Source organism: Monopterus albus, unplaced genomic scaffold (assembly GCF_001952655.1).
Source record: "Monopterus albus unplaced genomic scaffold, M_albus_1.0 scaffold321.1, whole genome shotgun sequence".
Classification (NCBI taxonomy): domain Eukaryota; kingdom Metazoa; phylum Chordata; class Actinopteri; order Synbranchiformes; family Synbranchidae; genus Monopterus; species Monopterus albus.
In genome coordinates this window covers 141,370-164,111 of record NW_018128201.1, presented here as the reverse complement: position 1 = coordinate 164,111, position 22,742 = coordinate 141,370, and the positions used below count along the sequence as shown (strand labels likewise).

The 22,742-nt window shown below is 42.2% G+C and overlaps 1 protein-coding gene across 1 annotated transcript in view; it reads right to left on the bottom strand.

The window, feature by feature from the left end:
- arfgef2 (ADP-ribosylation factor guanine nucleotide-exchange factor 2 (brefeldin A-inhibited)) overlaps positions 1 to 22,742 on the bottom strand; it is a 35,311-nt gene that overhangs the window by 1,067 nt on the left and 11,502 nt on the right. The window contains exons 4-38 of the mRNA XM_020624149.1: positions 22,689 to 22,742; positions 21,613 to 21,792; positions 20,596 to 20,890; positions 20,286 to 20,444; positions 20,061 to 20,188; positions 18,025 to 18,158; positions 17,194 to 17,428; positions 16,951 to 17,050; positions 15,472 to 15,611; positions 15,265 to 15,373; positions 14,979 to 15,168; positions 14,709 to 14,820; positions 14,413 to 14,618; positions 14,157 to 14,241; positions 12,088 to 12,259; positions 11,726 to 11,877; positions 11,504 to 11,632; positions 10,550 to 10,708; positions 10,285 to 10,432; positions 10,006 to 10,102; positions 9,828 to 9,868; positions 9,556 to 9,725; positions 8,674 to 8,825; positions 8,263 to 8,435; positions 7,885 to 8,045; positions 7,638 to 7,768; positions 6,200 to 6,329; positions 5,936 to 6,071; positions 4,637 to 4,774; positions 4,408 to 4,466; positions 4,177 to 4,285; positions 3,860 to 3,999; positions 3,455 to 3,626; positions 2,901 to 3,039; positions 2,061 to 2,178 (exon numbers count right to left, since the gene is read on the bottom strand). The exon at positions 22,689 to 22,742 is cut by the window's right edge and continues 84 nt beyond it. Of these exons, the coding sequence (XP_020479805.1) occupies positions 2,061 to 2,178; positions 2,901 to 3,039; positions 3,455 to 3,626; positions 3,860 to 3,999; positions 4,177 to 4,285; positions 4,408 to 4,466; positions 4,637 to 4,774; positions 5,936 to 6,071; positions 6,200 to 6,329; positions 7,638 to 7,768; positions 7,885 to 8,045; positions 8,263 to 8,435; positions 8,674 to 8,825; positions 9,556 to 9,725; positions 9,828 to 9,868; positions 10,006 to 10,102; positions 10,285 to 10,432; positions 10,550 to 10,708; positions 11,504 to 11,632; positions 11,726 to 11,877; positions 12,088 to 12,259; positions 14,157 to 14,241; positions 14,413 to 14,618; positions 14,709 to 14,820; positions 14,979 to 15,168; positions 15,265 to 15,373; positions 15,472 to 15,611; positions 16,951 to 17,050; positions 17,194 to 17,428; positions 18,025 to 18,158; positions 20,061 to 20,188; positions 20,286 to 20,444; positions 20,596 to 20,890; positions 21,613 to 21,792; positions 22,689 to 22,742 (4,953 nt within the window). The remainder of the gene's footprint in view (positions 1 to 2,060; positions 2,179 to 2,900; positions 3,040 to 3,454; positions 3,627 to 3,859; positions 4,000 to 4,176; positions 4,286 to 4,407; positions 4,467 to 4,636; positions 4,775 to 5,935; positions 6,072 to 6,199; positions 6,330 to 7,637; positions 7,769 to 7,884; positions 8,046 to 8,262; positions 8,436 to 8,673; positions 8,826 to 9,555; positions 9,726 to 9,827; positions 9,869 to 10,005; positions 10,103 to 10,284; positions 10,433 to 10,549; positions 10,709 to 11,503; positions 11,633 to 11,725; positions 11,878 to 12,087; positions 12,260 to 14,156; positions 14,242 to 14,412; positions 14,619 to 14,708; positions 14,821 to 14,978; positions 15,169 to 15,264; positions 15,374 to 15,471; positions 15,612 to 16,950; positions 17,051 to 17,193; positions 17,429 to 18,024; positions 18,159 to 20,060; positions 20,189 to 20,285; positions 20,445 to 20,595; positions 20,891 to 21,612; positions 21,793 to 22,688) is intronic.

The window sequence follows — 22,742 nt, the reverse complement described above, 5'->3', positions numbered from 1 at the left end:
ACCAAAATGCTCATTGCTATTACAGGTTCGGCTGCATTAATCAATATTATAAATAAAATGAAAATCACGTTTAACCATCTGCGACACACAGACAATATAATTTACTTTTCCAACTTAAACGACTGGTGAACAAGCAAGATAGTCTGCAAATTTCTCCCAGAGGCTTTGTGGCTGGTCAACATACATTTTAGCAAATTCCAGTCTCGCCTTTTTATGATTTGCTTTCAACCCATTGCTTTTGAATTGTGGTTCAACAGAAGCATTTTAAAAAACAAACTAATGAAAGTGGCCTGGAGGGGTCTCTTCAATTTGTCATCAATTTTCCTCTTGTGGCCACGTCCAGGGAGGTTGGATACAGCCCCGTGGACCTTAAACTTCTGAATAATATGTGCAACTGTAGTCACAGGAATATCAAGCTGCTTGGAGATGGTCGCATAGCTTTTACCTTTAACATGTTTGTCTATAATTTTCTTTCTAATCTCCTGAGACAACTTTCTCCTTAGCCTTCTGTGTTCCATGTTCAGTGTGATACACACCATGATGCCAAACAGCACAGTGACTTTTCAAACTCTAAATAGGCAGACTGACTGATTACAAGTTTGAAAACACCTGTGATGCTAATTCCAGGACACACTTTAGTTTAACATGTCTCTGTGGTCAAATTATTTTCAATCCTTTCTAGGGGTACCATTTTTGTCCAGGCCAGTTTCATTAGTTTGTTTTTTAAAATTCTTCTGTTGAACCACAATTCAAAAGCAATGACTGATTTTCATTTGTTAATTTTCAGTAAATTTTTATTTATTATTACTTTTATCAGTTTCATGTTATTTCAGTGACCATTGTGAGTTTCTCTTTCTTTAATGGAAGGGTACTAATAATTTTGTCCACATCTGTACATTAGGCTAAGGGCAACTCATTTCACAGTCCCAACTTTCAACATTCTCCCAGACCATTTATTTATTTTTAAAGGAGTTCAAAGAACAGCCCTCACTTTAGGAACCATCGAACTGGGGTGAGGAGGGGGAACGAGATGGATAAAATCAAAATCTAGACTGTTTCTGTCAATTTGTGGAGGCCTTACTGTCTCCTGAACTTACATTATGCAGTTGTCAGTAATCCCTGGGTAACAAATCTGGCCATATGTGGTCAAACTCTTCTTCTTCCACTTTTTTCTTTTTGGCAGGACGATCCCTGTCTGTTGGGTTAGACTTTAGTACTGCACAAGTAGTTGAACCTACAGCCGGTTGGTCAAACTCACAAAGTGTCACCAGCTTTTTGTGCACTTTACAGTGACAAATCATACCACTGTACTTTGATATCAAAACGTATACAGGTTGGCTGTTTCTAATCTCTGCTAGATATCTGCCAAAAGATGTAAGCAGTGTATCTGAACATATTAAAATTATATACAACACAAAAAGAAAATTGGGGTTGTTCTTGGATGTGTGGGTCCAGCTGTGAGGCAACAATGTTCACAGCACAGAGTTCAATTCATGTGTCCAGACTCCAGACGAAAATACATTCACACAAATAAACTGAATTTGTAGCACTAAGACTTATTTTAACTTTCCCAAAATTTACAGCAGGCCTGATGCAGTGGTTTATGTCATATTGGCACTTTGTTCTAAAATGGTCTGGTTCTAAACTGATGCAGTGGTTTATGTCATATTGGCGCTTTGTTCTAAAATGGTCTGCGTGAGTCCAACATTTCCTACTGCTCCAAGCTGCAAATTGAGTTGTTTTCGAACTGAAAGCTGCTATAGCTTTGGCCCAGAATGCCCTGGAAAGAAACCCTGAGTCATAGGCTGCCATGAATCATCCACTCACACTGAGTGCATGAGTCATATGTGACAGCTCACAAAAGTGATTCTAATCACAAATATAGTTAATAGAAAAGGGTACAGTGTATATTATTGATCAGTCATTTTTAAATAATGGACATTTTATCTCTCCATGGTATTTATGCCTTAACTCAAACCCTTAGTCTTTATTCATCTGTAGCATACTTCCAACTAATGTCTGCTGTCTGTGTGTGTGTGTTTGTGCATGTGTGTTCCTGCCTTGTCATCGGGCAGCCGTAGCGTCCTGGTGAGCAGCAGCATGAGCAGGCTGTTCCAAGCCTCTCTGTGGCTCTCTGAGGTCAGACTGATGAAGTAAGCCAGAGCTTCACTACACACTCTGAGGTCTGACATAACACACACACACACACACACACAGGATTATGACCAACACAACAATGACGTATTGCCAATACAGAACAGACAGAAGTATCAGTGCTGCTACAGTACACTTATTATTATTGTACAAGTGCACACTGAGTCTACAGTCCTGAACACCATAATGCTTAACACTACACATACGTATTCTCGATGAGTCAACGGCTCCAGAGCACCTGCTCAGTGACAAACACAACAACGGGCATCAAACTCTAGAGATATATTCTACAAAATCCACACACAGTGTAAATATATAATGAGGTATGAGACATGCATCACAGCTCACTTGGCACAGAACAACCACCAGTACTGCACTTTCTGTAAATGATACAGTGGGTTCTTATTTTTGAAAGGTTTAACATTTAACCAGGCAGTAACACTGTGGGGCAGTGGAGATGAGTAACTGTGTTAACATTACAATCAACTACATTTTTTACAATGTATAATTTGTAAAAATATTCATTTGAAAGTGACAAGTCATCATATTCTACAGTTTTCTTAGCATCAACAAATGCCATAAAAAAACCTCCAAAACTGACAAAGAACAGATCCTAACAATTTTTGCCTTCAGTAGGAATAAAGGCTTGTGTTTGGAAGAACTATAAAATGACAATCTGTTGCTGGTTTGGGTGTTTTTATGGGATATGCAGAAAATAAAAACATCATATGATGTGTTGTACTTACAGTAGCAGGCGTGTCTGGATGTCAGGCCACGAGTCCTGCAGCTGAGGGTCAGAGTACATCCTGAACAAGATCCTCAGGCTGCAGGCAAGACTGCTGGTTTCCTGCTTTAACAAGTTGGGCTTGGATTTCCCTTTAAATCCTGATGGAAAAGACAAGAGATGATCGTATTTCCTGCCACCTCTCGACTGTTAACCTTATAATAAAAGGCAAAAAAGGCAAGAGAGGAAGGGTCACATGTGCAGAGACAGGTTTAGCTTATTAACAAGATGTCTGCAGGTTTCTAGTTAAACCTTTTCAGCGTTGTAAGGCAATTCTGAAACACGTGACCAGATTATCCTCTGTGACTTGAGCTGAATATTCATAGTACACTGACAAAGAAAACACAAGTTGGATTATAGACCTTTGAAGGAGGGTAAACAATGTGTTTTAAGATTTTTGAAGGCCAGGCCTTTCGTGACACTCATTTTAGCAAATGACCTAACCTGGACATATTTCTAAACTCTTCTGTTTCACATAGAACAAGTGCAAAACAAGAGGGATGTAATTTTATTCACCTGCTCTCCAGAGAGCTGTCCTTTGTTCGTTGTTGGAGTTGAAGTCCTTGGCGAAGGTGTGTGATTCCAGCAGACAGTCAAGCAGCTTGAAGAGGTGTGCAGACGTCATGTATCTGTACATACCCTGATCTGGCTCGCCAACCTCAGTCTCTGGCTCTTCCAGGGCATCTCGCTATAGGGAGGGCAGTTTTACAGTATATCTGACACCAACAGAGCTATTCTTCTAGGATTTTCCATAGACCTGATCTAAAATTTTATCAAAGCATCATCACCTCCCTATATAATTTAGATAAGAGAGCACTAACTCAAAGAAGGCAAAGAGCTATATAATCAAACAACCCCCCGTCTTTGTTCCTCTTTTTCACAATGTTTAAATTAAACCTGACAGTAGCTGTTGTGATCTACCTGTGCAGCAGCCATGTTCTCGGCATCCTCCTTCTTACTGGTTGCTGGATAGAAGACAATGTTGTCTACAGTCTGGATTAGTTCAAGCTGTACCACGCATTTAATCAGCAGCCCTGCAAACAGCTTCTGGTCGGAAACTCCTGTAGGACACAAAATACACAGGGTGTAGAGATGTGAGCACGAGTATAAAAAACAAAAGTGGTAATCCAAATTTACAGTGATAAAGATGTGATATAATACAGTTCAAATGATTGTTTTTGCCAGACTTGCATGTTGAATTTGAAGACACACTAGACACAAGTGTGTTGTGTACTCACTAGCGTTGGGCCTGCCCTTCCAGGTGTCATCACTGGAAATCTGACTGTGGCCTCTCTCAGAAAGAGCTCTGTCATGGCTGCTCTGGGACTGACTGTCAAAATCAGCATCCTGAAGATGTACAGCAACATAAAAACATTCACAGTGACACAGGAAATGTAACAGTCCTTTCAGTGGCTGCTGTTGTACATAGGTACTGTGTAGTCAGTGAGTGAATCTAATTCTTTTCTTACAAAATGCTTGCCATCAGCATTTTCTTCATCCTGTCCAGCTGGTCGCCAAGTCAACAAGCTGAAAAGCAAAAAGAACAGAAGATTGGGAATCAGGTGGTTTAACTTCTCCTATCACGGAACTACAACAGCAACTTTAATGCAATAGCTTAAATTTTCTATCGTGTTAAAAATCTGTTAAATGTACCCACAATAACAGAATTTAAAGACATTATTCCCATTTTTGAGCTGACGTGAGGGCTGGTGTTCTGGAAGATCTCCAGCATACAGGAGCAGGTGATGTTCCAGACCTCGGGGCTGAACTTCACCCCGTTCAGAATCACCAGGTTCTCCAAACAGTTGGTTCCTGACCGAGCCAGCTGCTCATTGTCTGTAGAAGAAAGATTATGACTGACAAAACACAACTGCTATAAACACAAGGGGTGCTTGTTACTACCAAGGTGACACAAAGCACTAGCATTATACAAAGCCCAAATTTCTCCCAAAATAAAACTATATTAATTCAACAAAAAAGTTAAATAATGACCATGTTGGGTGGCTAATGTTAACAAAAAAATGCATTAGCTTTAGATGCCAACACATCCTGAAGGAAGACCACCACATCTGAATTATATCTGAGCTCTTAGGCTGCTTTCAACCCTCTGCACCTCAGAAAGCCAAACTGATGTTATCCCACTCTCTGTGTGCAAAACCTCTTTAGTCTGGCAGCCACTGTTTCAGACTTCTGGCTGCCGAGAGCTCCTCCATGGCTGACTGTAGGAAATGACTACCTGTGGTTGGAAAATGTCTCTTATGACCTTGGCTAGATGGCAGGAGGGGGTGATTTACAGACCTACTTTGATAACACAGGGTAGAGAAGCTGGAATAACAACAGAAGGGCTGCAGAGGGCAGATTGTCATGGAGGGCAGTAGGATAGCAGCCAGACACCAGTCTCCTGTCCCATTTTCACTGGATTTATCAAGCAATATGGAAAAGCTTAGTTAATGCACTTTTAACTTTAAAATTGATGAGCATGTGCTCCTCAGTAGTTTCAGAGCTGGCCCATATAACTCATTCAGTTACAGTGATATTAATGGTTTATTCAGTACCTTTCGGTTCAAAATATAACAAAACAGCTGGTAACCAGACAAACCATTTTACTATGTTTGCAGTAACTCTGCGACAGTTAACTAAAATTCTAATGTATGATCTGGTAGCTCTGTGAAATGTATCGTTCAGTTAACGTATGAGTATGTACACCATCTTTAACTATTTAAACACTTAGTTAATAATGGTGAAACAAATTGTGCCAACTTTAAAATGTTCTATTATTTTGAGATATTGGAGGGAAGGTGTTTTTCCTTTTACTTTGTCCTGTACACATGTCCCTACATACAAAGTAACTGATGAGCACAGCAACAAAATATCTAGTTCGCAATATCCGAAATAGCATAGTAAGTGTTACGTCTCTGCCTAATTTCATTATTTGCTCTTTGTGTGGAGAGATGAGTATTATGAGTGTTGTGCTTTTAGAGGAACCTGCACACCCACCTTGCCTGACACACCACTGTAGCTGTATGAAAATGTCAGCCAGCAGGATTTCACTAAGAGGCTCATAAAACTGGGTGAACACGTCACAGATGGCATACAATGCATGGTTACATGTTGTCGTCATCCACTCAGTTTTCTAGAAGCGGATAAGACACAAACATGAGCAAATGGAGGCAAGATTTTTTGTAAATCCCTTTGATTCTGTATGTGTACACAAGTTAACCTCCTGCCTCCCCAAATGACAGAAGAGAAAATATCCTTGACCTCTGTCTGCTGCTCAGGGAGCTTCATGTTGTCAAAGATGCGAAAGACGATTCTGAAGAGGTCGTGCCACCAATGCTTCTCGAAGGTGTGGCCATAACTCTTCATGATCTCAAACATTACTGTGAGACCCCTGTCAGAAGCAAAGAAACGGTTCAGGCATCAGTCGTGTTGCATGACGCCTCAGCAAGAACAAAGCAGGCACAATGTGGGATCACAGTACAACAATACTGCATGAGGGCGATGCTTTAATCCTGCCTCCTTTATCAATTTTAACATATATCACGCTACATTTTAGACTATTTTATCAGACTTTATCCCTGAGTAAATATTAATAATACTGTTAAGAGTTTAGCTGCAGGTCAGGTATATACAGTTGAAGTCTACATACACCTTAGCTCTGAAGAGCAGTCTCTGTAAATGATCGTTCATGTTCTGTCACTTGTGTAGGTGTGTGTTTAAGGATGTATTAAGGAGAACCGTGCTTAATAAAGCCATTCACCAGGGAGTGCGCCTCATAAAACCTTCGTGGGTCATATACTGTAAGTTGGCAGAATGTGCTAGAATTTAAGGTTACTCGCTTTTTAACACTGCTTGCCAACTGTTTGTTAGTGAATTTCTGTTCGCTACATCTATGCTCTATTTTTAGCTCAGAATGTGCATCAGTCAAGCTAACAGTGCTACAATAAAGTTTCCTTTAGTTTCACTGGATAAGCAGATTGAAGGATGTGATATTTGGCTTTGAGAAACCTCAAAGGCTGTAAAAAGTTATATGTGGTGGTGAAATGTACTGTGCTTTCTCTGCTATTTGAAATAATGCATATAATAGTTGCACCAGTTAGAGTAATGAAGAGAATTTAAATGTCAAACAAAGAGTACTGAACTTGAAAGTAGGCCTTAAAATACTATATCAACAGGTATACCTGCTACTGACTCAGATGATGTAAGTTAGCCAATCAGAAGCTTCTAAAGCCATGATGTCATTTTAAAAGTGAAACAGTCTATCTGTAAACAGCTGCTGGGAAAATTACTGTCGTGCATAAAGTACACGTTCTGACCTACTTGCCAGAATGAGAATTTGTTAACATGACATCTGTGGATTGGTTTATAAAATCAGTTTCAGTAACTTCAGCCTAAGTGTATGTAAACTTCTGACTTCAACTATAAATGCCAAAACACCAGATTACTGCTGTGGTTGAGCGTACTAGAAACTAGTATATGTAAAACACTAGGTATAGTCAAAATTCATAGGCATGTTGGATTTAAATGCTTTCATTGTGTGGAGGCCAAACTTTGGAACTACTTATCAGATCATTTGAGATACTCAGAATCTTTTACAGTTTTTAAAAAACAAATTTTAGCTAAAATTTAGTGAAGTGCAACTCTAAATTGCTGGAGTACCCCTTTTAAGATCTAGTCAGTGCTGAACTGATTTTTCTACCTGGTCCGGACATCTAGCTTGCAGCGATTGATGATACAAGACAGCTCAAACAGAATGGGAAACCAGCCTCGAACCCACACCCGATCACCAGGGGCCACGTTCATGTCATCACTGGTGTACTCCCTCAGAGCCTGGACAGAGACACACCAGGACAGGATGGCATATACTCTAATATTACATCATTATTTTTCTGGAAAAAAAACAAAAACAAAACACAGAGTGCACTAACATGTATTGCCGCACCTACCTGTGGCCTTTCTGAGATGTATTTAGCACAGTGTCGTATGAGCCTGATAGCCTCCATGCTGGTGTCAGGAAACGCTGCATTGCACACAAACTCTGACAGGCACTTCACTGCATCCTGGAATGAGTCAATAGCAGCTGCAAAGTGCTGCTGGAAAGTGTTCACTGAGGGAAGAGTGATGAAGTGAAACAAAGAAAGTATAAATTTACAAGTTGCTGATTTGATTCACTGTTGGCTCAGGAGATCTAAATCAACACTTTTAAAACAGGACAGAGGATCTGTCTCACTGTCAGATGAGCAGTTTGACTTACAACTGTGGCCTGGCTTTTATCACCTGAGCCGAAATGGTCTGCAATAGGAAACAGCTGCAGGTATACTCACTGACAATGTACCCAGTGGTCTGGAAGGCCAGCTCCACTATAGTCTCATCATGGTCAGACGCTGCCTGGTGAAAAACTGAGAAGATGTTCTTCCAACCTGAACGGATGTTGGCTGCTTGGGAATTTACCATCTGAGCCACACACCTGATCACCATGTCTTTGATAGTGGGGGACCTGTTCACATGGTGGAGAACATCAAATACACAATCCACTTTAGTGTATACAACATTTAAGATTTTACTGGAAAACACACTATGCTGTTGCAACACTATGTTCCCTCATATGTCTAGTACTAACCCATTTGTGCCCCACTATTTCTAACCATTCTTACTTCTGCAACCCTTTAACAATATCCACGGGCCACTTACGTACTAAGTCTCACCCCACCCACCCATATCACAATGTCGTGTACCTGTTCCTCTTCATGATGTGCTCAAACGGCCTGAGGAAGTCTTTCTGAAAGCGGAAATTTGCAAGCTCTCCTTTCTCCAAGAACTTCATGGAGAGCTGTCTCAGTGAGTCTACAGCAAAAATGGCTACATCTTCATTGGGGTTACAGCCCACCTAGAGGAGACACAACAGGCAATAATGGAGCTCAGCTATGCATTAAATTCACTGAGACAGACTAGACAGCTTCTGTACTGTTTTCTCATCTTTAAACCTGTTTAGTTTAATTTGTTTGGCCAAGTGGGGGCAATAAAAGAAGCTGTAAACACAACACTGACATCTAACCAAGCTTAACCAAGCTTGTAAATAGCTGATGTATGGCCAATGTATTGGCTAACAGTTAGTAATTTAAACATTTGGGGCTGTGACTCTGACCACCCGGTGAAGGTGCGTCCAAGCTCATACTGTAGCATGCAGGTTTATCCCAACTTCTTAGCTGAAAACAACTAAATGCACATTTGATTCATGGATATGAAGGAAATTTCCTGGAAGAACATAATTACATTTTTCTCCACAGCTAAGGTCAAGAGCAGCCATGTGGTGGGCCATGGAGTAATACTGCAAAGGGTTAGATTAAAATTATCTATTATAATTTATTTATTTTTTATTTTATAATTTACAAAGCTAGGTATTTACTAAATGTGTCAATAATTCAGATAAATAAAAAAGTCCTATTAAAATGCACAATTTCAATGACCAGTTAGGTTTGAATATCACAAGACTCTTCAGGAAGTCAAAAACATGCTTTACCGCTGTTAGCTAGCCAACCAGCCAACATGTCCTTGTATGCAGTGACACAGAATGGATCAGTTTTTGAAATGAAAAATTGATCCTTCGATCCACTGACCTTATTGAAGTGGTCTCCTATGACCTGCCAAATTCGAGACCACTGCAGCCTTATGCGGTTCATGTTGTAGTAGGAGATTTCCACAATCTTCTGCAAGCTGAACATCCTGGGCTGGTGAGCAGAGGCCAGCTCATCCATGGACACCGCACACAGCCACCGCACAAAATCCACTGGGAACAATTACACAGCAATGCTCAGTGAATAACCTGTCTCACTATGTAACATACACACACAGAGATGAGTGAAAGCTACACTAACAATCACACACTCACCTATTGCATTTCCATCTAGTCTGGTGGAACCAGTGAAGATCCTGCAAATATCAGAAGCAGCTTTAGTATTTTTAGGGAACAGAGACCTTAATTCCTCATAAAGGACAGATAGAGATAAGGCATTTATTATGTTATTAATGTGCAGTACCTGAACACCTTCATGAATATGTTATCTCACCTGTCCACAGCTACCACCACACTCTGAGAGCTGGTCTCTCCTACTGACTCCTGGATGTGAGCCATCTGTTTCCTGTCCTGACTTCCCACCAGGTTACCTGCAACACCCAACACATTTAACACAAGCTAATGTATACAGTCAACCAGACACATACAAGACATTATGGCAGAATGTTTGTGTGTGGGCTAAAATGTAAACATTAAAACGTTAAACTCTTACTTTTCAGAAAGACAGCATTAAGCTGATTATCTGTAGTAATACTGTGTGTGTGAGTCCTACCCAGCCCCAGGGGCATAAACTCTTCTGTGCCAGAGGGCAAGCCCTTGATGCTGGGTTCCTTATCCCGGACTACCCCTGAGATGTACCGTGTCTTTACCCCTGTGCCAATCAGCTGGGCGAGCTCCAGCTGACTGATACACCTCAGGATCTACAACACACAAACATGAATTTTGTGTATTCCATCATTAATTCACAGAGAAACTGATGTCTGAGCTGTGTTTTTCTTTGTTGCTAAAATTCATAAATCGTATTAGTAGAGAGTCACCTCGTGCCAGGAGTTGCCCAGGTAGTTTCCATCAGTGTGAGCTACAGTGATCAGGGTCTTAATGGTGTCAATGTTCTTCTGCTTCATCTCTGTGATGCTGGAACTGGCAGTCAGCAGGGTGAACCTGGCCAAAGCCTGCACATACGCATCTCGCTCCAGCTACAGACAGACACAAAAAGCCATGTTAAAAATAAAACTAGAATTACCGATTTGTGAATGTGTGTCTCCACCAACCAGACAAATTTATGAGAATGGGACGTATATGAGGTCAAAGACCACCAAGGTCAAAGTCAAAATTTACTTACAGTATAAGCACATTTAAAAAGATTAGCTGACTAAAGTGCTGCACAGAGAATAACACTAGCAGGTGTTATATATGATTGTTCCTCTGATGTCCTTGATCCTCATTTGACCCGAAAGTCAATCTGGCCAAGCGAGGACTAAGGACATTCCCAGCAAGCGGCAACCTCTGAGGCTAAGAATTGAAGCCACTGCGCAAGTACCAAAACCTGCAGTTCCTCAAACGGCCACTTGAGACTGGCTCCAAAAGGGAGTCAATCTAGAGATTCCCAAGTTAAAATGCCCAACTTTACAATGGAAATAAACATGTTTACAGCCTGGTACCAAAAAGCTAATTTCCCCTTCCATGACAACTGTCTGGGGATGAATATTTATATAACTCTCCGGTTAAATTATGTTGATACTAAAAGTTTATGCATAATTAAGAGCGTGGCTGCTTTGAGTGACAGGTGGGAGTGTCACACCACTGGTGGCTCGCTGCTAGCTGTCTAGCCAGCTCCAGTTAGGCTTCACCTTGTTGTCCTTTGTTGGATTAACCATACCAAGCAGTGAAGCACTACCAATATAATGACACCCAGACTTAAGCTTCAAAACTGCTCTTCACAAGCTGTTCACAAGCACAGGGCTACTTCTGTGTGCAAAACATCACCTGACCTGCATGGTGAAGATGCAGGCGATCCGGACAGCACATCGAATGCCCTCCAGACACAGTGAGGCCACCTCTGGGTCGTCACAGTCCTGCAGCCCCACACTGAATGCTGCCAGCAACGGGGTCCACGCCAACTAGAACACACAGAAATTAACAACTGAGGTCCTAAATTCTGCTTCTAGTCTTATGAACTCCACCTCTTAACATTAGTTTGTTCGACATAATACCTTAAACATGGGCCTGACATGCTGCAGGTGTGTAGCACTGAAGAATGGGGCCTGAACATGGCTGACGGCCTCCATCAGAACTTTGGCCGTCTTTGCCATCTGCTCCATCTCCACATTGTACAGCAGACGACGCTGCTTCTCACTGGCTACACCTGCAGAGGGGACATAAATGTGTTTTTGAACAAAGAATGAATAATGTCAGGGCGATGCTGAGCCTGGAGGACATCACAATGACACATCACTGGTCTCTTGCCTCTCTCTCCATCAACCACTGTATGACACACTGTTCAAACAGAAAAGTTTAGAGAAATGTTTTGTTTGAAAGAGTAATCCTGACAGTGGGACAAGAAACAAGTACTCACTTTGCTTGGTGGACTTTGGTGTGAGTGAAAACTCTTTGCTCTCCTTCATGGCAATCTTCTTGCCCGCAATCTCATCATATATGGAAGATAGATACTCCTCAGGCAGGTCCTTGCTGTCATTAATGCCGCGGTTCATCTTGATGTACTGCTCCTTTGTCATCTTGTTTTTCACCTACATAAGAAAGAAGATCAAGAAAGACAGTCGGAGGGATTCATTAAAAGGGGGTTCTGGGAGTTTGGGAATGGGACTCAATGGAAACATTCCCTGTCAAGCTATTCAGACATTTTATATGCTTGAATGAAGTGACATATTTCAGCTTCCTACTGTCCTGCTATAGTCAGGTGTTAGCTTCTATCATGGCTTGGCCTTTATATCCTTTGTTGGACAGAACTCATTGCAGTTTGTAGCTGTCACTAAACTGCTGCCAGGATTTCAACATTTTGTGTCACTGTCTCATTAATGTTATTAAGCAGAGCGCAACAGAGAGAAACAGGAAGTTAGAACTCTGTGAAAACAGACTGCTGCTGCTCTTTGATGTTGTGGTGCTGTATGGAGTTCAGCACATCTTTCAGTGTACTGTAATATTCTTTTCTGCTGTCAAAGTGTTTCATGGTCTGACACTCTCTCATTGTTCCGCCCTTGTCTGTGTCTTTAACTGTACAATATTTCACACCTGCCTTTCCCAGACATTAACTGTCACATACAATTTCCTCTGTCACAGTGGCTAGTCAGCAGTGATAAATCAGCTGCAGCAGCTGTTTGTACAGAGCTGCAGTGAGACAGGTACAGACCTGCGCAGCCCCCTCATTCATATAAATGAAGCCACTGCATTCATGCAGAGGTGAAAGCCAACACAAAGGGCTTTGACAAAGAAACCCAGGATCATCCAGCAAAAAAGCTGAACCCAGCTCTGTGGACAAACACATGTGAGCACACGTTTACTGTTTACCTCACGACAGGTGCAGTAAAACAGCTTTTGTTGTGATAACTTTTCTGGCTTGTAAAATCCTTTCACTGTGTTAAAAATCATTGTGTAGTGCTTGGGCATCTGCTATGTGTTCAAGCTCATGGAACAGTTAAACTGGATTTTCTGAACACCTTAAAATACACACTGCATGAGACAAAACACTATTTTAACTGTGCTGCTTTACCTGCGTAAAACCTTGGTGTTTTTAGTAAACAACAATGGACACACTATGAGTGACTAAAGAAGGCCTGTAAATCTTTAAAGGAGCATTACCTAATATATTACACATTATCTGATCATGAGACAGGACGTGATGCCTCTCAGTTATACTCCCCCCCTCCATGACACTCTGCTGTCTACAGCTTGTTATTCCAGCTTGTCTACCTTGTGTTGTCAAATTCAGGACCATAAATTAGCCCCGTCTGTCACCTAGCAAAGGTTATAAGGATTGATTTTCAAAACTCGAGTAGTCATTTCCAATGGCCAGCCATGGAGCAGGTCTCAGCAGCTGAAAGTCTGAAACAGTGGCTGCCAGAGTGAAGAGGTGGCGTTCTTTTATAGAGAGTGGGGGACAAAGAAAGAGCAAAAACCAGGGCTAACATCATAAAAGCAGCAGGACTCATATTTGATGTTCTTCCTTCAGGATTTGTTAGCATCTAAAGTTAATGTGTTTATGTAGGTAACATTTTTTATACTTCATAGTTGTATAGAATTATGATGATTTTAATTTTGCAGTAATTCAAGCTTTGCGTAACAGTGTTTTGTAACACGTTAGCAATAACCACAGCATTCCAATGGACTGACTCATTTACTCAGTCAGCCAACACTAGCTTCAGACTGCAGGCTGAATTTTGTACAGTTTGTCCCAACCAGGAATTTGTAGTTTATGCTGTCACTAGGAAACAGGAAGAGATGGGAGGTGCAAAGAGCATTAGGAGAGGCATATGATGTCAATTTGTTTTGAGTTTCACTGGAACCTCTAGGCTGAAAAGAAATTAGGTGGAGTTGCTTTAATAAATATTGTACAGAGGCAGACACTGTCTCTGGTCATAGAAGACAATGGAGATGAAAGTGGCAAGACAAAACAATCCAAGTTCTCACCTGGGGACTGTGTAGGTCTGTGGTGAGCATAATGATGGAGTATGCCAGCACATAGGCTGTGTCTGCACTGGCAAACAGGGTCTGCCTGCACAAACAGACACATATGAGGACAACAGTGAGCAGATGCTCTGGTCTTATCAACCTTAAAACCTTGTGACTAAAGACCTCAATCTGCTGCAGTTTTTCAAGCATAGTAAATCTCTCCAAGCCTTTATATTTTAATAGTAAATATTTTGCCAGTAAATAAGAGACTTACCCTTGGTTGCATTCCAGGTATCGAGCAGCAAACTTCTCCATTAGCCTGTCAATTTTCTGGGCCTCACCAGGCAGCCTGAAGCCTTCCAGAAAGGCTCTTAGTGCCGAGACAAAGTCCCACCCGCAGAAGTCCAGCTGGTCCACGAAGCAGTACATCACTTCTTTGTTGAACTTGTTGTTCTCACCCAGGAACTCGCCTACCTGGGTCTGTGGATGCAGAGGATGGGGCATCATCAACCTGAATGAACTTGTTCCTTTAGAGTTTAGTGTTTTATTTAAGTCTGTGTAACCACTCACCGTGTCCAGTCTGTCCTCCTGGTGCAGGAACTGGGCAATGTCCTGAGCTGCGACACCCAGCATGCCCTGGTCTTGTAGGTACTGGATACCTCGCCGCGGCTTCTTGTTGAAGCTGAGGAAGAGAACAGATGAACATATCTATGCTAAGCTTCTCTTAAAAAGAACAAACTGAATACAAACTTTCCACACTCAGGGACTCTTCCATCGCTAGAAACTAGTCCTAACTAGTCCTGATGCAGATCCTAACTAGGCTGAGGAGAAAGGGCTCACAGTTCGATGCCGTGCTCGATGATGTCCTTCTGCTGTTTGATGACCTCATACTGCTCTGGATGATCAACCTGTGAACCCGGGATGCTGGAGGAGACCGTGGAGTCCAGAGAGTTGATGCTATCTCGACGTCCTGCCAGCTGCTCTGGAAGCTTCAACTCTCCTCCCTCGCTATCAGACGGATGCTCCTGGCCTGTAAACACATCACACACACACACATTAATAATGAGTTTAGACCTTCATATCTCCTGGCCATTGGTCACATATTTACCATACACTACACACTTACCCAGGTTAGCTTGAAGGTTTGGATTGACATACATGTCTTTGCTCCACTCCACCATACATTTGAGGATGGACACTAGACACTCCAAACCCTTTTTACGTAGGCTCAGCTCCTGTGGACATTACAGAACCTATGTAAACCTGTGCTCCTATGGTGTTGATCCGTAAAATATGCAACATAGTGAGTTCAGGTCCTTGAGTGCAGATGTACCTGCAGAGGAGTCATTCCGAGTTCTTGCCCACTTCTGCCCTGAGCAATCTTTGACAGATCATTGACAAGGCGCTCAAAGATGTTGGCAGCATTCAAATCACAGTCGTAGTTCACGTAGATATCAACCACACACTGAGCATCTGTGGATAAAGAAATGCATTACAAAAGTGGAGAGTAAATACATCACTTTACATACAAGAATTCTATTCATTTCAATTTTATTTATATAACACTTCACACTTCAAAGCTGAAGTACATTAGGGTCAAACCTATTTAGCAAACTGCAGAATGAGGAGAAAGGGACAACAAAACCCACTAGAACAAGTCACATAAAGGGGAGATTTGTAGTTTATTTGAAGTGTTTTTAAATACTGTGGTGTACATTTTCAAGAGAAAAGACTATTACGACCATGTGGCTGGTTTAGCATGGCCTAATGTTATGTGCATCCGACTTGTTTACCCATCCCCATTAAAATGCACAGCAATTTACCGACTGTTTCTGCGACATGCATCCATCTGAACGGGACTAGGAAGCTAACAAAAGTGCGCAGGGACAACATTTCAGTGAGGAATTATAAATAAGAGGAATTGTTCGCAGTGTATGCTGGTACATATCAAACGCACAGTATCAACATGCGCTGTGGTTAACTGACAGGAGAAGCTTAAAGCGTGTTGGTAAACTCGGCTATAGCCATGTCTCAGGAGAAAAACAACTTATAAGAGTACTGTTTCAACAGAAATACAAGAGTGCCTGTCTCGTTATTCTGACAAATCTATATAGCAGATGGCAGACCTTTGCCAAGGGCATTTCATTTACCCTGTTGCACTTAAAAGAAATACTCCCATGACAGTTTGACCCTCATGATATGATTGCTTGAGCATGAAATCCTACTGCTGGCACTTGGAATGATGCAGATATCATTATTAGTTTGAAAGTTATAATTAAGAAAAACTCTAGGCATGGCAGATACAGGGACTTCCATAAATATATAGCCACTAGGGCGCTATGATACGCAGCCGCCATGTGGCCAGGGAGAATGCTGCACCTCCTAACAAGCAGGGCGTACTGAGCAACAGTGCCCAGCTTCCACTGACAATGGATAGGCCAGCTGTTGCTGGCCCAGGTATGTGCTCGAAGTGCTCATCTCCTTTCTGATTTCTGCCACTTTTATATAGGAGTTACACTAGTAATATAGTCAGACCTAGTTTCTGTAACACTTCCAATACAGCAAGTCGGAATCTAATGCTGTCAGACTAACTTAAAGGCTGCAGCATCGCAGGTTTACACCGAGCGATAAGAGCACATCTTATTTTGGCTTATTAAAGTCATTGCAATAACATTTGCACACAAGTATCATCTCCTTTGCTCAAAAATCTGTTTAATACGAAACATAATCCACTGAATGAGACAATTGTAAGCCAGTAAGGAGAATGTTCTCGCATCATATCAGATCAAAAAAAGAAAGAGTGGAATTGAACCTGCGCAGATGCGTGTTAGTGTCTGGATGACCATCCACTTGTGTTCAAAGGAGCTGGTCGACGTCTCCAGGATGGTCAGAAAAATTTCCCGAAAAAACACCTAAGCCAAGGCAGACAAGAGGAGATACAGGAGATAAATGTTTTTAAAATGTCACAGTGACATCTATTTCAGCAGTCTAAGATTTTCCAAACCAAGAATCAAGACAGATGACACGGGCCTGTACTGTTTTCTGTGTTCTGTACCTCAATCTGCATCTTCAGGTGGACCTTGAAGTGAGAGAGCAGTGTGAGGAAGATAGCCAGAGAGAGCTCGAAGACCTCAGGCACAGAGGAGACGCCATTTTTGGACAGCGCCACGCACAAATACTGTTTGATGGCGTTGACGAACATCTCATGAGTACGAAACACGGGCCCGGCCCCCTGCAGCACGGACAGCAGCAGCTGCAGGGAGATAATCTTGGACCGCAACTCGTGGGACCTACAGAAAGGCGGAAATGTATGGAGATCAGTTACAGCATCAGAGGTATGACTAGCAACATGCTCAGTAGAAATATGTATCTCTTATTGCTCTATTAATAAATACCATCAACTCAGTTTTCTCTGAGTTGAGGGGAATAGACTAATGGTGTTTCAGTATGGTATTTGATGTAAGCTAGACGGGCTTCTCTGTGAGCCTTCTTCTTTGGCTCAGTTTACTCTGGCCTATTCTCACTGGCCCCCACAGGCTCTTATGTTACAGTAACTAGAGATGACAGGGGCACACGAGGTTGGAAAAGAGCAAATTAACCCATGGACACTGAGATGAAGGCAGCTGTATTTATCTTGGCAAACCGTAGCATGGCAAAAAGGTGCATCAAGGCAGGTTTTCAAAGCAGGAGTGTTGAGGAGAGAAGTTCAGTGCTACTATAGAGGCAATCATCCTATGAAATGACCGTAGACCAGGATGTTACAGACAATATCTTTATGGCACGATGCAAAAAGAAGCATGATTACATGTTATGACACTGAAATTAGCTGGTTTTGCAAGTTATTGTGTACTTAGAGATTATCATGTGGAAAAAAAACCTCACTCACTTTGGGTCTGGCGGTCCGTCAGCGAGAGGTTTCATGGAGAGTTTGCACAGAGAGCGGAACACCAGAAAGGCATCTTTCTGCAGGATGTGAGAGAATCGGGCGGCGTTGTGGGCTCCCTGCAGAGCCTCAGCATCCTGAGGCAGATGGAGAAAGTCATTCCCACTCTATTTAACACATCTGCATAAAAGTGAAAGCACGAGCTCTGATTCGTATGGCCCTAAACCGTTTGTCTTACGACACTTTGTTTCAGTGGGGCTGCCGGCATACATACACATATGACAGCATACAGACACACAACCAAAACGACAGAGCTAAAAGCTAATATTTTTAAGCACTGGCTCTATGGGCCACCAATCCCCTGAATTTGGTGGCTCAAATGTAAACAGAAAAAAGTAATTCAATACAACTTAACACAGCTTTCATTAACTGTGACACTTCAATAAATGAAAAAACATTAACATAATGATTAAGTTAATCATTATGAACCATTTAAATGGAAAACTCAGGTTCATTTGTAAACATGCATACAGTATATTGTCTCTTAGTTCACCATCTCTCTTTCACAGCCCCCCCACATCTCTGCTTCACACCCACTTTCTTCTGCTTCCCCGCTCCCACCTTTGTGCCTGTTAGTCATGTGTACATTGCAGTGCATTACATTATTAGATATCATATTTTAGCCGCTTACACTCCTGCTGCTATTCACGCTTACATTTCTGTTGCCGTTTGTTCATAGTCCATGTTTTGTGTTTCTGGTTCTTCTGTAGCAATCGTGGTAAAAGTTTGATTAGGCTTAGAAAACCTGCACCTCAGCAGCCCCGACGTAACAGCAGCAAACGGGTGACAAGTAACCTTTCTGTTCAATGTGTTCATAAAACGTGGAACTAAAAGGCACAAATGAATCAGGATGTTTGTGGAACATTAACTCTGCGCTGGTGAAGTGCAGGAGGCCTGAGACATGGGGTCTCATTCTCATTAGAGAGCCGATAAAGCTTGGTGGCCACAGCAGGCCACCTGCTGGGGACATATTGTGGCGTAAGTTTTGTGGGCCACGGGCCATCGGGCCATGGTTAATGTCAAACCCTGCATGGAAAAAAAAAAACACTCCGAAATTCCCTAAATTTTAATCTGAGATGTAGTCTAGTGGAGATTATGATAGCAGTTGAGGATTAAACTATATGATTCAGAGTTTAACCCTGCAACATTCTCATCTGCTGATATGCCTGAAAAAAAAATCTAACTGGGAACTGTGGGGCTGATGGTCTATTTTACTGTGTCAAATGATTCAACATGTCATAACTGTTACATTTCAAATAACGCCAGATGTTCATCCTGCTTAATCAGACTGATGCACAAAAAAATCAGCTTCCTCTGAACAGAGCTTTCACTGTTCTGGTGAGTTCATGAATGGATAACGGGCCAACTCAGCATAGGCCCAGGGGCCCAAGGAGTCACGGGGCCCCAAACCGGACAACCGTGAGGAAACAACCTTTCTGTTGGAAAGTCTATCAAATGATTACAAAATGCCACAAAATGCGAACAACTACAAAGCGATGCAAAAAACTCATGTGGCTGCTCAGTGTGTGAGTCTGGCTCCTAGAAGTGTAGGACAGATGGGGTCTTTTACACGTCTGTGCCCAGGGGCCCCTTGTTAGTTTCTGCTCTGTTCTCACAAGGACATAGATCACAACAAAATAAGCAAATCCAGGATTTATAGGTGAACAGGTGGCACACAACCTATAGACCAGTGTGAATTTTGCATAAATGCACTAGTAGATGGATAGAAGGTCCTGTGTTTCATAGGCATTTTTGTTGTTTAAGGACTATTTATTATTGTTTAAGGCAAATAATTGTGGCTCCTGTTCAGCAGCGCACTACACTTCTAGCCAAGCATGACACAGTCACATCAGGACACTATGGAAGAAATACCATTCCCATGTTTACCCACCCATGTACAATTTATTTCATACTTAAGCCACAGCAGATTAATGCAGCCACAAGCACATTTAGGTTAACAGGTAATGTTATTAACTCACCAGCAAATCTGTGGAGGAAACAGAAGAGCAGTGCGCAATGATGCCGTTCATCTGCTGGCTCTCTGTGTGGACTCCAGGGGGAGCCACTTCTGTCTGCTCAGTGACAGGGTGGGCTGGGGGCTCACCTACTGCAGGAGCACGATCATGAAAGAAAACCACTGTTGCCCATAAAAGTACTGACATTAGCAGAACAAGAGATAAGAACTAAAACAAGTATGTTCTGACCTGTTTCACTGTGTCTCTGTGCTGGCTGTTGCTCTCCCTCCTCTTCTTCAGTCGCCGCTGACTCTGCTGCATTTGAACTGCTCTCTGGTTCGTCTCCTTCTTCGGCTGGCTGAGATGCTGTAGGGGGTGCCACTGCACAGTCATCCTCAAAAACTGAATCTGATGTAAACAAAGAGTCATGCAGATTAAAGAAGTTATTACATGAACGCTGCACAATCTGCAGTTACCCTTCCAGACTTTTCTAAAAACAAATCAAAAGATTTTCAAGTTTCACTTGACCTGGAAGCTGTAGGCCTAAGTAGAGAGATACCTCGTGACGGTGTGACGTGTCCTACTCCTCCGTGCATTGGACCATTGTTGCCTCCATTGACTGACGGTGTGTCTGGCGCTTGCTCCTGGTCCAGATCAGCAGCTGGCAGTGGGGGGTCGGAGCTGCTGGTTGCGAGGTCTGGAGTACTGGCTGCTGGGGACGGGGAGCTCTGGGGCTCCGGGGTGGACGTCCGGTCACACTGCGGTGAGCCGGACCTTCGACTACCTGGGACTGGGGACGGGTTCTGTTGGGGCAGTTGCAGCCGGTCCTTTTCCTGCTCCTGAGCCTCCACAGCCTGTGGAGGCAGCAGAAGGAGAAGAGGATATGTGGGCATGCACTTGTTCAGGCTTGGTTCACATAAAAAAAAGTTTGTAATAAATATAATAAATAATAAGAGTAATAAAGAACAACTGCATCCTAAATTCTGACCAGTTCAATCATAACAAAAGCCAGTGATGAGCCTGTGATTACGTGAAACTTCAATGAAAGTTTATGGAAAGACATCACCAACATCTCCACTAACGTACAGCAGGGCAAAGCTGTGACTGCAGCGCTCTGTGAAACTGTAGCAGCTCATTAGCATCGACTTTCTTTATTAGTTCATGTTAGCTATGCTGGTATGTTTACCACTGTAGGTTGAAAATGATGCTCGTGCATTACTATTAATGTTAATCATAATATAGCAATGAGGTGATGGCAGAAAATATATCCTGGTCACTCATGAAAGGTCCTTAGCTACAAGCTTGTATCTGTAACTCCATCTCTCCGATCCACAGCATAAAGAATATAACTAGACAGAGCTTCATCCTTATGTTGCTGCTTTTATGCAGCCAAGAAATCACTTTGTTCTGGTTCTGAGAAGCATACTGCTTAACAGAAAACTGATCACATATACCAAAGGTTCAAACGTACTGAAGTCCTTATAGAGCAATTCAATTATTTTGAAAACACTGCGGAGAAGGGAATAATTTTCAGACTCTGCTACAAAGTCAAGGTACAATTAGCTGAATAACTAACAGCCTGGTTTTCCATGCGTGTGAAGATAACGTTGAGCATCTGTGTGAGTGTGGCCTTAGCGGTGGTCTGGTTGATGAGGTTGCGGCTGGCCAGGTAGATGTTGTAGCAGGTCCTGACGGTGAGGAGCACCGTGCCCTCGTGAATCTCTATGTGCGGGGAGGTCACCGCCGTCAGCAGGGCCTGGACACAGAGAAAGGGAAGTCAAGAGCTGTCACACAGGATGTCTTGTTTAGAAGATACAGCTGCTGAATCACCACTCGACTTCCCTGCTTCTGCACGTTAAAGCCACAAATGTATAGTTCTCATACTGTGATACTCCATGATGCAGAACTCAACTCTGTGTTTCCATTATGAGGTTAATAAAAAAAAAGCTGTGTAGCATTTTCAGCTGAAAGAACTCAAATTTATTACTACAATACCTGCAAGGCAGCTCCATTTAAATATTATTTCGTGCTCATGCTAATCTGTATTAGTCAGTGTAAACACACTGCACCGACATTCATGTGTCCTTCAGACATGAATTAAATCCAAACAAGTGTTGATAAGCTGCCCAATAAATCTTGTGTGAGCAACGATAATACTGTGTGCTATCAACAGGAGACTTTGCCCCTTCCATCGAAACAGGATATGAAATGTATTAACTGCAAGGAAACTCTTTGTTTGGATGAGTCAGGATATTATCTCACAACTTGTGGTTAGAGAGCAAAAGTGACTTTGTTACAGACTATACTTTCATTTACAGCCAGAAATGTTTGTGTGAACATCAGAATAAAGTATTAAACGGCGGGTTTAAGCAGCTGACAATCTCATAAAGATGCACAAAAAGTGAAGACAAGGTATAAATATATGTAGTTTTATTTAAATATTCAATATCATGCAACTTTTCTTAATTCCTCACTCAAGAACAGATACAGCATGAAGAAAGTGCTTCTCTCCACTGCTGAAAACTCTGAAATGTGAGGGGCTAAAGTGTTACAGACCTCAGTGTTTGACCCAGTTGTATCTCATATAAACACCAATACTGACAGCTGGAGGATCTGAAGGCTGCCAGATGTACGGAGTGGCACTGGCCGTACCTTGATGATCTGTAGCTGGACTCCCTCGTCGGTCTGCGGGCCCTGGAAGCCGTT